We start from the raw sequence: 15,788 nt of genomic DNA, 5'->3' as shown, positions 1-15,788 counted from the left end.
GTAAGTCCTATCTGTGAGAAACTGTTGGAAAATTTCTCCTCTCCTAGGAGAAATGCAGTGAAAATTTCCCAATTTCTCTGCCCAGAAATAGGCTGGAGAATTTTGAGAGACCATTTGCGCAAGTTGTTGTTATTGTTCAGTCGTTCAGTCATGTCCGACTCTTCGTGACCTCATGGACCATAGCACGCCAGGCCCTCCTGTCCTGCGCTCTCTCCCGGAGTGTGCTCAGGTTCATATTCATTGCATCGGTGATGCTATCTAGCCATCTCATCCTCTGCCGTCCCCTTCTCCTTTTGCCTTCAGTCTTTCCCAGCATCAGGGTCTTTTCCAGAGAGTTTTCTCTTCGCATTAGGTGGCCAAAATATTTTAGTTTCAGCTTCATTATCTGTCCTTCCAATGAGCACTCAGGGTTGATTTCCTTTAGGATGGACTGATTTGACCTCCTTGCAGTCCAGGGGACTCGTAAGAGTCTTCTCCAGCACCACGGTCTAGTCAAAACTATATCCCCCGCTGCAGCCTGAAATGATACAGTTTGCTCTACTATTTCAGATTGCTTTCTTTTACTACATCTGTACACCAAGCCTTAGATCAGAGGTAGGGAACCTGTGGCCCTCCAGATGTTGTTGCACTCTAATTCCCGTCAGCACCAGCCAACATGGCTAATGGTCAGTAGTTGTAATCCAACAACATCTGGAGGGCTACACGTTACCCATCCTTACCTTATATGTACATGTGATATAGCTGATTGCTCCAAACCCCAGTTTCAAAAAGTAAAAGAACCCCTTATTCATAGAAACTAGCCTACTAGGCAGAAAGCTAGGGCAGAACGCTTCTCTATGGAATGGAAGTTGTCGGCAGTGGAGAGGAGTCCAGTCATCTGATCCCCCACTGTTACTATGTATTGTAATCTTTCAGGAAAACGTGTAATGCTGGTTCACAAAATTAATTTCTGGATCACAGCAGGCATCAAAGGAAAAGATCCCTTTTATTCACTTCATCCTGGAACAGGTAATATTTGTGTTTCACTCTTGTCTCTCTCCAGTCTTTCCTCTCTCCTCCCCACTAACTCCAGGAAAGTTTATCCACATATCTGTGGGTCTATTTATCTGCATTCCAGTCCCTAGCCATCCCAGTTAGCCCCCTCACATGTCTCTCCAGCTCTTTATCAGTCTGTCCTCCTCCTTCCTTATGTAACTTCAGTCTGTCTTAGTCCTTTGCTCCACCCCAAACTCTCCCAAAGAGTTAACTAAGTAGTTGCCAGACCTATATAAATGCCTCCTATGAGTATACTTTTGCTGTGTTCGTAATAAACTATATTCAGTTTTTCCCCACTTCTGTCTCTGGCCTCGTTGCTACTCCCATCGAGCTGTCCTGTAGGTCTACTGCTTTTCCCCTCTTAGGCATCCCAATTCCTGCTGCCTTGTGCTATGCGTCTAGGTTAAAGACCTGAAAAACACATGTTCCTTCTATATATGTGAATATTGCGAGTGTGGATGAGGAAATGTGGTGACATGTTTTTAGACAATAAGAGCTCAGGTTTTCTACTTCATTTCAGTTTGATCCCATTGACTTAATGATGAAAAAAGAGAGAGGAAGTGAGCAGGATTTGGCCCATCAAGCCATGTTACCTCAAGTCAGATAATTGTTGATCAATCCTTATGCACCTTTTAATCTGTCAGGTAACAAAATGACTTTTCAAAGCTTCTCTGCAGAGCTGTCCCCCCTAACATACTGTAATGTTCTGAATCTGAACATTAAAAAAAGGGAAAGGAGGGGGGATTTAGAGTGGGGAGAAGAGCCAAGAGGCATGGTGGCAGGCGAACATTTACCCCTCACCGGAGCTGTATCCATAGCAACTGGAACTATTCATTTGCTGTCTCGAATAATGCGTTCAGGCCTGTCTCCCTAACAATTCAGCAGAAGACATTGACAAACGATCACTATATTCAGCCATCCATTTTAAATACGCAGTCTATTTGGCTGAATTCTAATTTGGCCAATTAATACCAAACTAATAACACTTTCTGGTAAGTTGTTCTGCAGTAGAGAAATAATTTTGGGGCTTTATCTCTAACAGGCACGTACAACATATGATACCTCCTTTACTCAGGGTGATTTAATCTAGTATTTAATCCAGTATTTACAGGCACAACGGCGGATTAGAATTCTGTTTCAAGTGGTAACTGCCTCCAAGCAGGAGCCCTGAGGATGCATGCCTGTCAGGCTGTAGACATGCCCACATTCTGAGCTGACTTGATTGCTACGTGGTTAGCACTGTCTGAAGAAAACGGAGTGGCTGCTGTATCAGCAAAGGTAGCCCCGTACAAAGCTCGGATTATTTTGCCTTATACACTGAGGTTGATGAACCTACCGCTTTGCTTGGGCCACTGGGATGTAACCTGGGCCATAAGCTACCATAGTGGCAAATGTTTTGAGGCCTGCTTCAAAGTCGCACTTCATATTATTTCTTGGAAGAGACAGCAACAGAAACCTTTCTATGGGTATTGCTTTCAAGTCATGTACAATCACAGGGCACATGTATACAGAAGCAGCAGAGCACCTCTGCTTGTTTTCCACAATAGCATTTTATGAGTGGAGACGAAGCTACCTGACAGGGTAGCTTTTCACACGTATATGATCTACAATTGCTGAATGATTAGTTGAAGATGCACACATTAGATGAGTACTAAAAGGCACCTGAAGGCTGGTGGGGAACAAAAGGCACCATGCTTCTGAAGGACACATTTTAGTCATCAGAGAAGCTATGACAGTTTTATGCAGAAAAATGGATCAGCATGTGATCGACCAAAGATTCTCCTCGCTGTCAGCTGAGGTTGGCAATTCCTTGGAATGCGAGGAGGGAAACTGTTGTCAGGACCTCCATTTCTGCCCATTATGACTGATAAAACATCTTATGAAGCTAATTGATTTGTTTTGTGAAAACCACTTTTTGGCTGGGGCAACTGTAGCCCCCCCGCCCCCAACAAATTAGGCTGCAAGATGCAGGCATGCTCAGGTGTATTTAGTGAGACAAGAAGAGGCAAAACATCTGAGAACATTATTCAGCAGCTGTTAACTGGTATGCCAGTTTGGAAGTGGATGTGCTAAGTGATAACTGGCAACAGAAAAATACTTAACATCAAGGAATCCTGATTAGGCAGCAGTTGCACGTAACTCTGTCCTTTTTCATTACTGTAGTCCAGAGGACTTAAAGCTTCCCAGGTCTACTTTGTTTTTTACTAGAACTCTTGAGGTCCATCAACTAGAGCCAGGTGCCAAATAGTGGTTTAGTGGCACGGACATACACTTTAAATTGAGGAAAGGGTGCCTCTGAGCACATGCCCAGTGCAGGAATTTGTTACCAAAAGGGAGCTTACAGTTCTTTCACATAAAAATCCACTCCTGTTTTTCTCCCCCAAGCTTTCTTATTTAGAGCTGTCTAACTTAGGGGGAAGGCAGGGGACTGGAAGCAGTCTTGTAGTTATTGCTATTGATGAACAGTGGGGCATCAGAAACTCTTGCAGATCTACTGCCAATCACCCAGACATCTACAGTAGATCCCAGCGACCTTCTGCCCAGCCCTGCTATAGTCCTAGTAATGCTGGGTGGATGCAGATGATCCAACATCTCTTCTTTTGACAGTTTCTGCCTCTACATATGGTAGAACAAGATGATTAGCAATCGGGGAGGATCTGTAGCTCAGAGGTAGGGAAGAGGCGTTCCATAAGGAAGGTCCCAGGTTCAATGGCTATGGAATTTCCAGTTAAGGAAAGGATGAGGTAGCAGGTGATATGAAAGCCCTTTCTTTAGCTGAGCCCCTGGGGAGCCACTGCCCGCCAGGCAGTAGTGGACAATACTGGGTTAGGTGAACAAATAGTCTGGCCTGCTCTAACCTGCTCTGTATTAAATATACTCTAACCTGCTCTAGTTTAAATATGGGGCCATCACAGTCAGCCTGTGTTTGTTTTTTGTACGGTCATCTGAATTCATGCAAAAATGAAGGAAATGGGTATGGACAGCAAATCTGTTGTCAGCACAGCACAGGGGCAGGGTGCTATCCAGTGGAGGTTGGTGGCTCTAATTTCAATGTGGCTGTGAATCCACTCTGGGTTTCAGTCAGAACCAGCCATAACTCTAAAAGAGATATCCAAGGTGCTGTCCAATTTCCCAGATAGGTTCAGCACCTTGTATAGCTCCTTTAGACTTCTGGCTGGTTCTGACTGAAACCCAGAATGGATTCACAGCCCCACCGAAATCAGAGCCATCAGCCTCCACTGGTGCTATCTCTATTTGTATAGCAATAAAATTTTAAAATCAAATCCAGTAAATCCTCATTATAAGTCTCAAATACAAAAAATATAGAGACAATCCTTATTGAAGAGAAAGGCTTACCAAATACAGAAGTACATATATTCATGGGTTGTTGTTTTAATCTACATGTCATTTTAGGACCATGAGGTCTAGCATCTTTCTTAGTCTACAAATGGAAAATGAGCATGTACATCATTGGGTTGGTCAGTTAAATGTGACGGGGTCTCTTCTGTCTTCTGTAATTAAAGTTAAAAACATATGGTTATGTATTCTTTAAAACTGGAATCCTCCAATATTCTCTAGTACTTTCATACTGCATGGGGGAATTTTTCTAGAAAAGCAACATCCCAGCAGTGGATTGGTGGAGAAATTGTGCGACGTTTCACTGGTCAGTAGTTTATCAACTGTACAAATGTTAACATACTTTAAATGTGCATGACTTTGCCAGTGGTAAAAATGACATTCCCTTGGTGCTTTATTTTTCTGCCAAGACCACATCTGCTTGCTGTTGCAATGAATCCAAGTACAGTCCCCATCTTTTGATTCTACGTAACTAACTGTTGAAGTCTTTTAGTCAGGAGTCCGTCCTTCACATACATTCTTGGTTTAAATTGTTTTGGGCCATTTGTGCATAATTAGTTCAGTCAATGACATTTAGAAGTACTCCTTTGTTTATTTATTTTGTTTATTTCTATTTCTACCCTGCCACACACACATTCTTTCTAAACAGGCCCCCAGGGCAGCTGGCAAATGAGTAAAAATGCATTAAGATCATTATAGATAACAATAAAACATCACAATTAAAGTATGTGGCTGATGGTAGTAAGCACCATAGAGAAGAAAAATAATAAAAGATCATTTGACAAGAGCACTCTACCTTACCCTCCAAATGTGTGCTGCAGTAAGAACAAACTAATTCCCAGGATGTGAAGACAGAACTAGCCTGACAGGCTTCCTTGGCAATTCCATAATGTGGGTGCTTCTGCTGAAAAGACCCTGCTCCTTATTCCCCCCCAGTCTGAGAGTAGTCAAAGAGAGGATTAAGAGCAAGGTCTTTTTTGAGGATCTTAGTGTATGGGGAGGATGGTACAGGAGAAGGCCATTTAGGATGCAATCTCATACTAGTCCTGATGCTTCTATGCTACCTCCAGTATCAGAGGCAGCAAGCCTATGTGCTGGGGAACATGGGCGGGAGGGTGCTGTTGCACTCATGTCCTGCTGGTGGGTTTCCCGTGGCAGCTGGTTGGCCACTGTGTGAACAGAATGCCGGACTAGATGGACCCTTGGTCTGATCCAGAGGGCTCTTCTTGTGTTCCTGTCTTTAGACAGAAAAAAGTCCCCCAACTCCCAGCATTCCACACCCAGCATGGGTTCTGAGGGTCAAGACTAGCACTTTCAATGATGCCTGGAAACAGTTTCAGTGCAGTTGTTTTAGAACTGGTGTAATGTGCTCCTTTTGGCCCACTCTGTGATTAAGTTCAGACAGCTGTGCATGTTCAGTGAATGCTGCCATCGTATACAGTGCATAGTATCCACACTCACCTGGGAGTAAGTCTCATTGAACTTACTTTAATGGCTTACTTCTGAGTAGACATGTATAGGATTGCACCGCAACTGAAATTTCTGGACAGCCTCCAAAGGCAGCCCAACATAGAGTGTGTCGCAGTAGTGCGGGCGAGAGGTTAACGAGGCACGTATCACAGTGACCAGCTGCGGGGAAAAAAAGACATGTCTAAGGTAGTATACATCTAAAACCAGGACCATGCATCTAACCAAGCTCTTAATGTGCACTGTTAGTTTTTCATTTCCTGATCATTGCCAACACAAGTCAATGTCCCCATTTCATGTCTGGAACTTCATGTCCCATTACATGACACTGAAGTGAGTTAAACGGTTCCTCTCGGGTAGAAAATCAGGCCCAATTCACACTGTACCTTTTGTGACAGGGATGTTGCTTTGCTGTGGCTGGCTTTGGCATGGTATCTTCAGGCAGTCTGTATAAAAAGTGAACATCATCTGGATCATTTGGACCATGTGGAATATCGCCGTGTCAGCATCACACTTTCATCAAGGCTGCTGATGCTAGTGCGGGATTTACCCACGTGATCTAGGCAAGCACTGTCATGCAGAACCTTTAAGCATTGCCACCAATGCAATGTGGGAGCCAGCCATGGTGGCAAAAATACAGAAAGAAGTGGTGGTCCATGAATCAAGGACAAAAACCACACTACCCGTATTAGAATTAATTAAAAAAAATAGTGAAACAGTGAATTAGCTTTCAAGTTTTACAGACTGGTTCTCAAGTGAAATATGAAACAAACAGGCAAAAGGGATGGGGACAGAGAAGTTGCTGGAAGAGGGTTTAATAAAAGCCCAGCCTTAAAATACTAATTCTGGAAGCTCTTTGTGGACTAATGATAGGGAAGTTCAGCAACCACCCTGGTGTTGAAAAAACAAAGGAGGGGGGCCATGGGGCCATGTGGGTTGGCCTATCCTATGCCACTGCCACCCATACTTCTGGCACATGCCACGGCCCAGCCCCCTGCTGCTATCATGTTTGTCAGGGTAGACACTGAGCCCATAGAACCTCAGAGCAGTTCTGATTCTGAGGAGGAACAGCTGTCCGTGGGAGAGGAGCGCGCTCATCCCTCCCAGGCCCTGCAACTGGCAGAGATTCCTCCTCCCAGCATTCCAGACAGAGATAGTAGTCCTGGGAGTGAAAGAGCACGGGAGGAGGGCTGGCTGGATGCTCGACGCAGATGCAGAGAGCGACGAGATATGGAGGGCGCGGATAGGAGGCGTAGCGCCCATTTGGCGCGCAAGCAACAGTTGCGTCCAGAGGACCCAAGGGAAAAGGGGAGGGACTCTCCCTAGCCCATAAGTTCAGGGTCTGCAAGTGATTCTCGTTCAAACGGGGACCAACTGTTTCCAACCCAGGGGTAAAGGTTACTCTGCTGTTCATAGTTTAGTCGCTGTTGATAGAGTTATTAAGTTGTAAAAGGAATAAAGCCTTGAAAAGAATCCTTTGTCTGTGTCTGGAGTTGGCTACTGGAGTAGACTGAAAGAGGCCGGCTAGGGCCCCCTGACAATGTGCAGCAAAAACATTTATTTATTACAATTATTTATATCCTTCCTTCCATGCTGTGCACATTCAGCTGGCACAGAAAAGGCTCTACATGCATACTGATGTACATGAGCAGAGCTCCTACTCCTAGGCTCTCCAGTGTGGTACCGATAGGCACCAATGGGACTGCGGACACCTCTCTCAGCACCTGCCCAGCTCCCTGCCCCTCCCAATTTTAATTCTGCTTCCTAAGATGTTAATGTCTCTTTTAAAAACTGGGAGGCTGGCATACTTCTGTCCAGAACCATCTTTATTTGAGTTCAAAGGCGTGGTGGTGTGTTTCGGAGATCAGACCCTCTCCTTTTCCTAATACTTAGGTCCCTGGGCAAGTTATTATTTTTTTAGCCTCACCAGTTCACCTTCTGGGAAACGAGCGTTTTGTGATTGGGTATACACCCCCCATTGCACTTATTTGGTCAAGCACCGCCAACTCTCTCTGAACATACCAAATGTGCCCAATGACCCAAAGAGGTTGGGGACCAGTGTCCTACAAGCACACATCGCTAGGTGTAGACATCTCCTACACTGGCCAAATGCATTGATGGCAGGGAGGCATTGTGCCCATCGTGTGCATCAGTGCGTAGGGACAGGGCTAGCCCATGTGTCCCAGTGAACTCCCTTCTGTGTTCGGGGTGGCGGCGGTGGTCTTGTGAATCTCCCTGATGTTAGATTCCATCCAGTGAAAATGTATATTGGGACAAAGGCCCCCTTACCCTTTGAAAATATAGAAACCAGTAGTTAATTATTAGGAGTGGGGAGAAGCAACCAGACCATAAAGGTAATAATGCATTATCTCGTTTGCCATGTGTTAATAGAGGCACATATGCAAGTCCATCACAGGCACAAGATCGAATTGATTATTAACTGTAAAATGTGTGTGTGTGTGAGAGAGAGAGAGAGACCGAGAGAGACTGAGAGAGACTGAGAGAGACAGACAGACAGAGAGTCAGAGACAGAGAGAAACAGTGAAAAAAATCAAATTAATTGAACTTTAAAAAAATGTCAATGAAAATTCTAATTGTGTCTTACCATAGTCTGTTCAAATACTGGTAAATCACATTATTATCTTTGAGATTACCTGGAAGTATTTGGAATAGGAAGAACCTAAGAAGGACTGTATTGCTAAGATGAATGTCTCTACCTCTATCTGTGCACTAAGCCTCCAAAATTAGGATCTATTAAGATCACCAGATATTATACTCTTTTGAAATTTGTTAAAGGAGATGGGAGTAGTCTAACGGTTTCTCAAAGAGATGTGCCCCAAAGTAGCTGGTAGCAGTAGGAGCTCAGGTGAAGATATGTGTTCTTAATCATGTCATGTTCAAGACTTCTTAAATGATAACTGGATAATCTTAAATACAGTGCTATAGCTCAGGAAGAAAATTGCTGGCTTAAAATTTATACCTTGATAAACTATTCAAAAATGGGGAACCATTCCACAGTGCAAGTTTCCCTCTGTCCTAAATCACTTAACCTCCTGGTTAGATCTGATGGATGCTTATTTCGAAGTAAGGTCCCTTGCATTCAGTAGAACTGTTCCAAATAAGAATGCATAGGATTGCAGCCTAACATCCCAATCCTATGCAGATCTACTTAGAAGTAGGCTGCGCTGAGTTCCATGGGACTTACTCCCAGGTAAGCAGGTATAGCAGAGGTCCCCAATCTCTTTTGGCACGTGGGCACATTTGAAATTTGAGAGAATGTCAACAACTGCCTTCCATGGTAGCTGTGGCCAGTCACATAACACCCATTTCCCAGAAGGCAAACTGGTGAGACTAAAATAAAAGCAATTTGCTCAAGAACTTAATAAAAGGCAGAGGTGGGGTCTCAATTCTAAAATGCAAAAACACTCTTTAGGGTGCACTCTTTTCTATTCCAACACCCAATTCACAGAAGGCAAACAGAGACAAGAAACTGAGTACAAGGTGGTGTGTGCATGCTACAAATGCTGAATTACGTATTTTCTCTCACAAAGCACAACAAAATACCCATTTCACAGAAGGGTGATGCTCGGAGAAACATCCACCCAACCTGTGCCCCCCCCAAATAATAATAAAAAAACAACTCAGGCAAAACACAGACACACACAAATGGCAAAGCACACACCACACCCAAAGAAACAAACAAAACCAGCTACCCTCCATACACACAAATCCCACCCCTTCCTCCCTGCCGCCCCAGCTTATCTTTACCTTTTTTCTGGATGGCTGGGCATGTTTCTAAATGAAGCACTGGGCTTCAGCAACCTGCCATTTTTATTTTCTAAGAATGCCTCTGGAGCCCACAAGGGGCCTAGAGGAAAAGATAAAGGTACTGGAAGTCGGCACCTCACTTTGCAGCAGGCCAGCTTCTCAGTTAAAAAAACATACTACACAAATGCTTAAAATACAAGAGGGTCAGGGAGCTTGGTGGGCACCAAGGGAGGTCCCCACATGTACCACGTTGGGAACCCCAAGCATGTAGGATTGCAGCCTTCCATCAAAAAAAGAAAACAATTTGTTGTTTTTAATGGAACAAGATTGTACCAGTCAATAGAAATAAATCTCACAAAACATTCTGTAGTCCATAAATTTTCATGGTTGAAAAGCACAAACTTGGCTGAACTTCCCAGCTCTGTTTCACCAAGGTCATATTTTATGAACAAACTTGGTTCACGAATGGCCAACAGTTATTTAAATTTTATGGCACCTTCCACCCAGTTCACAGTTTTAAGGCATCAATCCTTTTTGCTTCTGAAATTATTTATTGGAGCCACCATACCCAAGGGCTCTGGGCAGGTAACAACAGTTCAAAACAAAGCAAAAACAGGTAACAACATTTCAAAACACACACACACACACACACACACACACAATACCCAGTTATATTAAAATACCCAGTGCCTGCTTAAACTTGGCATTTTAATCTCAAAATAAATAAGAAAATAGTACAGGCTCAGAATCTGAGAAAGGCAGCTCTACAACAACTCTAGAGCAACCACTGAGAACACCGCTATATGTTCAAACTTGGCATGTGGGATTATTTTCGCACTGTGCAGCAGTTCCGTATGTTTTTCCTTAACAGAATATCTGTGGTATGGAAAAAGATGGAAGAAGTGCTAGGGAAAACACAGGAGGGCTACAAGTAAAAGATGTCATCATCTGGACCTCCCTCCTGTAACATTCTGTGAATGAGGCTTTAGAAGCCTTTTCTTGCAGCCCCCATTTTTTACTAGAACTATAATAAAACACAGTGAAACGAAACAAATTCACAAAGGTGACATCAAGACAGGGAATATAGCTGAAGTAGAAACCTCTTGGATTCAGGAAAAGCTGCATTCTAGATTTTATATTGTCTATAATATTGGACTAGATTACTGGAAATGAATTGATAGTTGAAGAAAAAGCAAGCCAGGAAGACCTTGGACAATTGTTTGTTTCACCTGATCTTCAAATATTCATTCCCAACACAGACTAGATGTTACATTTTATTTATGTGTTTGATTACTTTTATACCAGTTTTCTATAAACGTATAACTCAAGGCAGCAAGAAAATATTGCAAAGTTTGAAAACACTAAACCAAAACTAGCATAGTAAAGCTAAAATCACAATAACTTTTCAAAGTGTAAAAACAGCAGCCCATTTGGGAACCATTTTAAAATGTTGTAGCTAAGAATACTTGCTGGAAAAGGCAGATTTTAGCTATCTAATGAAAAATAGGCAGCAATGGGACCAGGTGGACTTCCTTTGGCAGAGCATTCCACAGTCTTGGCACCAACACCAAGAAGGCCTTGTCCTTTCTGTCCAGCTTTTGTGCTTCTAACAGAGGAGGGTGGGTTCATCAAGCAGGGTTTCAGTAGATGATCTCAAGAGTTGGGCAACTTAAGATGCATTAAGATACTCCCAGACTTTTCAGAGTGTTAAGATTCAGCTTCAGTTAACATTCAGGCAGTCACATTCTGGACCCACTGAAGTTGCTGAACTGTCTTCAAAAGCATTACTATAAAAAATTACATTATAGTAATCTAACATGGACTTTGACTATGTCCAACTCTTTAAGAGAAGGGCATTGCCAAAGCTGGTAAAAGCCAACACTGGTAAAAGTACTCCTAGGTACTGCTCCATCTAGAAGCAGGGCTGGATCCAGGAATATCTCCAAGCAGCAGACTAGATTTTAAGGGTGTATGTAACCCCATTCAAAACAGTTTGAGAACCTAATGTAAGTTCTCCAAAAGCCCCATCCAACTGAACCTGCACTTTGTCTGGATTAAGCTCCAGTTTGTTCACATCATCTACTCCAAAACTGATGCTTGTTTAGAAATTTACTGCTTCCAAATATGGCTTTTATCCTTTTGAAAATGGCCTTCAATCCCATTATTAATTGTAAAATATGTATAAAACTTAAGAACATGGACATGAACCTAAAGGATTTAGATACTCTAGTGTCTTTGGTTTATCAGAGGCAATAGCCAGATGAGAAGACACAACAGTAGGGATGTACATATTCCCCACCATCCGTTCCCGTGGGGAATCCATGGGGGGGGCCGCGATCCACCCCCCTTCGGAATCCTCATGGAGCGGCTCCGCTTCGCGAGGATTCCGCAGAGCTGAGGGCCGCCCCGTTCTGCCATCCACATGCCCTGGATTCCCCCATTTTTTCCAGCTCCCCTAACTTACATAAATAATTCTGTAAGTACTGCCAAAAAATCCTTTGTGTGCACCCGCCGTCAGTCTCTGTAAGCCTCGGGTCATAGGGAAAATGCCTGTTTATTTTTGTAAAAAGGGTAAAGCCCTTCACGGGGATTCCCCACATAACACCTGATCTCACCTCACCTCACCAGACCTGTCCTGACCTCACCTGTCCTGACCTCACCTCACCTGACCTCACCAGACCTGACCTCACCTCACCTCCACAGACAATAAACAGAAAAGATGGAGGATTTCCATGGAAATCCTCAGCCCCAGCGAAAGAAAGCCTCAGATCACAGGGAAAATGCCTATTTATTATTGTAAAAAGGGTAAAGCCATTCGCGTTCTTCTTCCATTTCCAATTTATGGATTTCTTTTTGTGATTATTTTTGTAAAATCCACTGTTCAGCGGACAAAAAAAAAGGGTCCGCGTGAGCTCCGGTCCAGGATTCCGCGGACCGGATTTGTCAGAATTTGATCCTATTTAAAATTCGTGTGGAATTATCTGACATCCCTACACAACAGTGGTCAAGAATGCCCCTTTCATACCACTTTCAACACTATTGCCTGTCCCTTGCCCTTAGAAAGGCAATTGGTCTATGTTGTTGTTTGCATAATGAGCAATTTAAGTCGAACGCGACTGCCTTTGCTGCTTGTACCTTGCTAATGTAACAGTTACAGCCATGCTGGTAAAAGTTATACCAGGACTAACATTACATCTGCTTATATCTAGGGGTGTACGAAACCCTGCTTACCTGGCTCCACCGGGTTCCACAGATGGGGGGAGGCGATCCGTTCCTCCCCCCAGAATCCTCGATGGGTGGGGAGGCGATCTGTTCCTCCCCCCCAGAATCCTGCCAGGCTGGCTTCGTGGCCAGGCCGTGGAGCCACCGGCCAGGCCAACCCACAGTAGGGCCTCCAGCCGCTGCTGGGGTGGTGCGGACGCAAATGGAGTCCTGTGTAGGGAACACCATTTGCGTCCCTATGCTGTCCCGTGATAGGTTACGTAAATATTTACGTAGCCTATCACGAAAAAAACAACAGCGAACCAAATGGCGGCAGCTATGGTGGCCGCCATTTGTGTTCCCTTTTTTCCCCGCCGTGAATATTTATGTAGCCTCTCACGGCAAAACAGAGGGGTGCAAATGGCAGCCACTACGCCATTTGCGCCCCTCTGTTTTGCTGTGATAGGCTATGTAAATATTTACGTAGCCTATCACGGCAGAAAAAAAAGGGAATGCAAATGGTGGCTGCCGTAGCCCCCGCCATTTGTGTTCCCTTAGTTTTGCTGTGATAGGCTATGTAAATACTTACGTAGCCTATCACGGCTTCCGCAGGGACACAAATGGTGTAGTAAATATGTAAGTATTTACGTAGCCTATCATGGCTATATGGATGAAGCAAATGGCGGCCGCGGCCGTGGACGCCATTCGCTATGCAGCACGGATGGCAGCAGGTAAGTGCTCCGTTCCGGGCCCATTTCGCGGGGTGGGGGGGTGGGGGGGCTTCGTTCCGCCACAGATTTCAGGGGGCCGAATGCACTGGCATTCGGCCTCACTGAGATCCATGGCGGAATTCTCCACCATGCCTACTTATGTCAAGAAATGAATAGAACAGTAAGCTCTATGTAGTTGCAGTGCAGTATATGGAAACTACAACCAACCTTTCACTTATATATCTATTACAGCTGGCTTCTCCAGTGAGAAAAAGTCTACTCTTTTTCCTTCAGACCTCTGATTCTCACTCAGTGCAAAATAAAATGGAATTTTATGAAAGCTAGAAAATATTGTAATCATTTCCTGGTTCTGGCCAGGATCAAGAACCAGAGATATCAGAATACCAATGGAGTGATGCTGCACTTGCTAGTGTCACCATCTGGGACCTTAAACAGAATGCCAGAAATTTCATGAAAGAACATATTCTCATTAGATTTCTAGCCAAGTTTTACAGATGCTTTAATACTGTGAGAAGAATGGGGAAAACAGCTTTTTAACCACCAATTTCCTGAGCTCTGTATACACTATCTACTGAACCCTTGCCTTTTCCCCTAACCATTTAGGCCACTGGGAACAGGCTTGAACTTATGGCTTACCCATAAGCCTATCACATTAGCCCTCTACAGGTGTTCTCAAATCCTATCCGTGGAGGGAAGATGTCCCGCCCGCTCTGGCCCCAATGTGCTCATGTTGATAGGGGAGACCTGTAGTGAGTCTGCAAGCAACTGTGGTTACAGTCTGCCATGGGACTGGGAACCCTAAGCAAGTGGGGTTTCCAGTCCCGTGGAGCACCGCAACTGCATTTAACCAAACACAGTTACGGTTTTACTTCAGACTTGCTCTGTCATCACCAGGAGGGTGGATGGGAGGGGGCGGATTATGTGTCCCCACCTGCTCTCCATGGATAGGATTTCATGGCAGCTGAGTAGCACCACTGCCTTTTAATAATGTGTGTGCCTACGAACCAAACGGTACATTTCAGAACAATCACGTGTCAGAGCTAGGGATAGGCTTAAGTGCCAGTTTCCCTTTCTCTCCCATTCAGTTTGTTTAAAATCTCAAGTTCTTTCTCTCCCAGATATGAAGAACTTTGAGAATTTTGGTAAGCTCTTGTAAAAAAATGAACTGAAACAAAATTCTCAGCTGTCTACATCAGCCAAATTCAGTAGGTATAGCTACTGATGTTTTTATTTTTAAGTCTCAGTTCTTTTTGTCCTGAATATTGTGCATTTTGGTAAATTCTAATCAAAACAGAAGTGAAATGAAATTCTCACCCATCCCTAGTCACATGCCTTCTTAGAGTGCACAACTTTATATTACAAGCAGGGGATTGCATGTGTGAACCCCGTAATTCCCCCATGTAACCAATTCACAGAAAACTAGCTCATCAGGGAGAAAACCAGACCCCTTATTTCTGACATGCTTTCTACAGGCAGGATGTTTTTCATGTGGAGGAGTAATATGTAGTCTCTCACCTGCATTCTGAAGTGGAACAATCCAGGAAGGACTGTAGAGTATGATAGCTTTGGACCAGGGGTGTAGTGCTCTGGGGTCGCACCGGTGCTTCGCTCCTGCACTTTTATTGGATTTGGAGCTGGCTCACAGCTGGGTTGCAGGCTGCTGCTGCCGCTGCAGAACAGACATGGCAGGAGGAGGAGGGAGCAGAGGAAGGGAGTGCGAGCGACTGACGGCTGCCTCTCGCCTAGGAGGAAGCAGAAGAAGGGAGTGCGAGCGACTGGCAGCTGCCTTTTACCTAGGAGGAAGCAGAAGAAGGGAGAGCGAGTGACTGGAGGCTGCCTCTCACCTACTATGCAGAGCCGGCCAGACAAAGGGGGCGAGAAGGGGAGCCTGAGGGAGCTCTGCAGCCTCCTCTCAGCGCCCTCTATTCTCCTCCTCAGCTCTCGGCTTCTCCGCCTTCCAGCCCCTGAGCAGCTGCCATGTCTCACAACTTGACTGTCCCAAGGCAGCTCCTAGCTTCCTGACCCTTTCCCCACCCTGCTGCCCATCCCTGCTCCATGCTTGCATGCCCGGTGCTGCCCTTGGTGTCCTGCAGCACCGGCCACCCATTCAGGGCTGCTGCTGCTGGGCACAGTAGGAGCGGGGGGGGGGGAGGCCACTGCTGCTGCTATTGGCGGTTACTCGTGCTTATGTGTGGGGTTTGCTGTGGGTGGGAGAGGGATTCTAGGGGT

At 44.8% G+C, this 15,788-nt stretch overlaps 1 protein-coding gene across 19 annotated transcripts in view; it reads right to left on the bottom strand.

The window, feature by feature from the left end:
• LOC146352607 (uncharacterized) overlaps positions 1 to 15,788 on the bottom strand; it is a 131,548-nt gene that overhangs the window by 34,844 nt on the left and 80,916 nt on the right. For 6 of the 19 annotated variants that reach the window (XR_014787790.1, XR_014787779.1, XR_014787785.1 and 3 more), the window contains 2 exons: positions 15,075 to 15,352; positions 5,880 to 6,021 (listed from right to left, as the gene is read on the bottom strand). The exons of 1 other annotated variant lie outside the window; for it this stretch is intronic. Coding sequence is in view for 1 of the 18 variants with exons in the window: in XM_084834480.1 (XP_084690606.1) it covers positions 5,881 to 6,021; positions 15,075 to 15,352 (419 nt within the window). In the remaining 17 variants the exon portion in view is untranslated. Of the gene's footprint in view, positions 1 to 4,392; positions 4,548 to 5,853; positions 6,022 to 15,074; positions 15,353 to 15,788 lie in introns of all 19 variants that reach the window. 12 more of the 19 variants (XR_014787787.1, XR_014787781.1, XR_014787788.1 and 9 more) reach the window with 6 other exon arrangements.

Source organism: Heloderma suspectum, chromosome 2 (genome assembly GCF_057233095.1).
Source record: "Heloderma suspectum isolate Gila_16-S chromosome 2, 16-S_ref, whole genome shotgun sequence".
In the NCBI taxonomy this organism is placed as follows: domain Eukaryota; kingdom Metazoa; phylum Chordata; class Lepidosauria; order Squamata; family Helodermatidae; genus Heloderma; species Heloderma suspectum.
The sequence above is the reverse complement of the archived record's forward strand: the minus strand, read 5'-3'. Positions and strand labels throughout refer to the sequence as shown.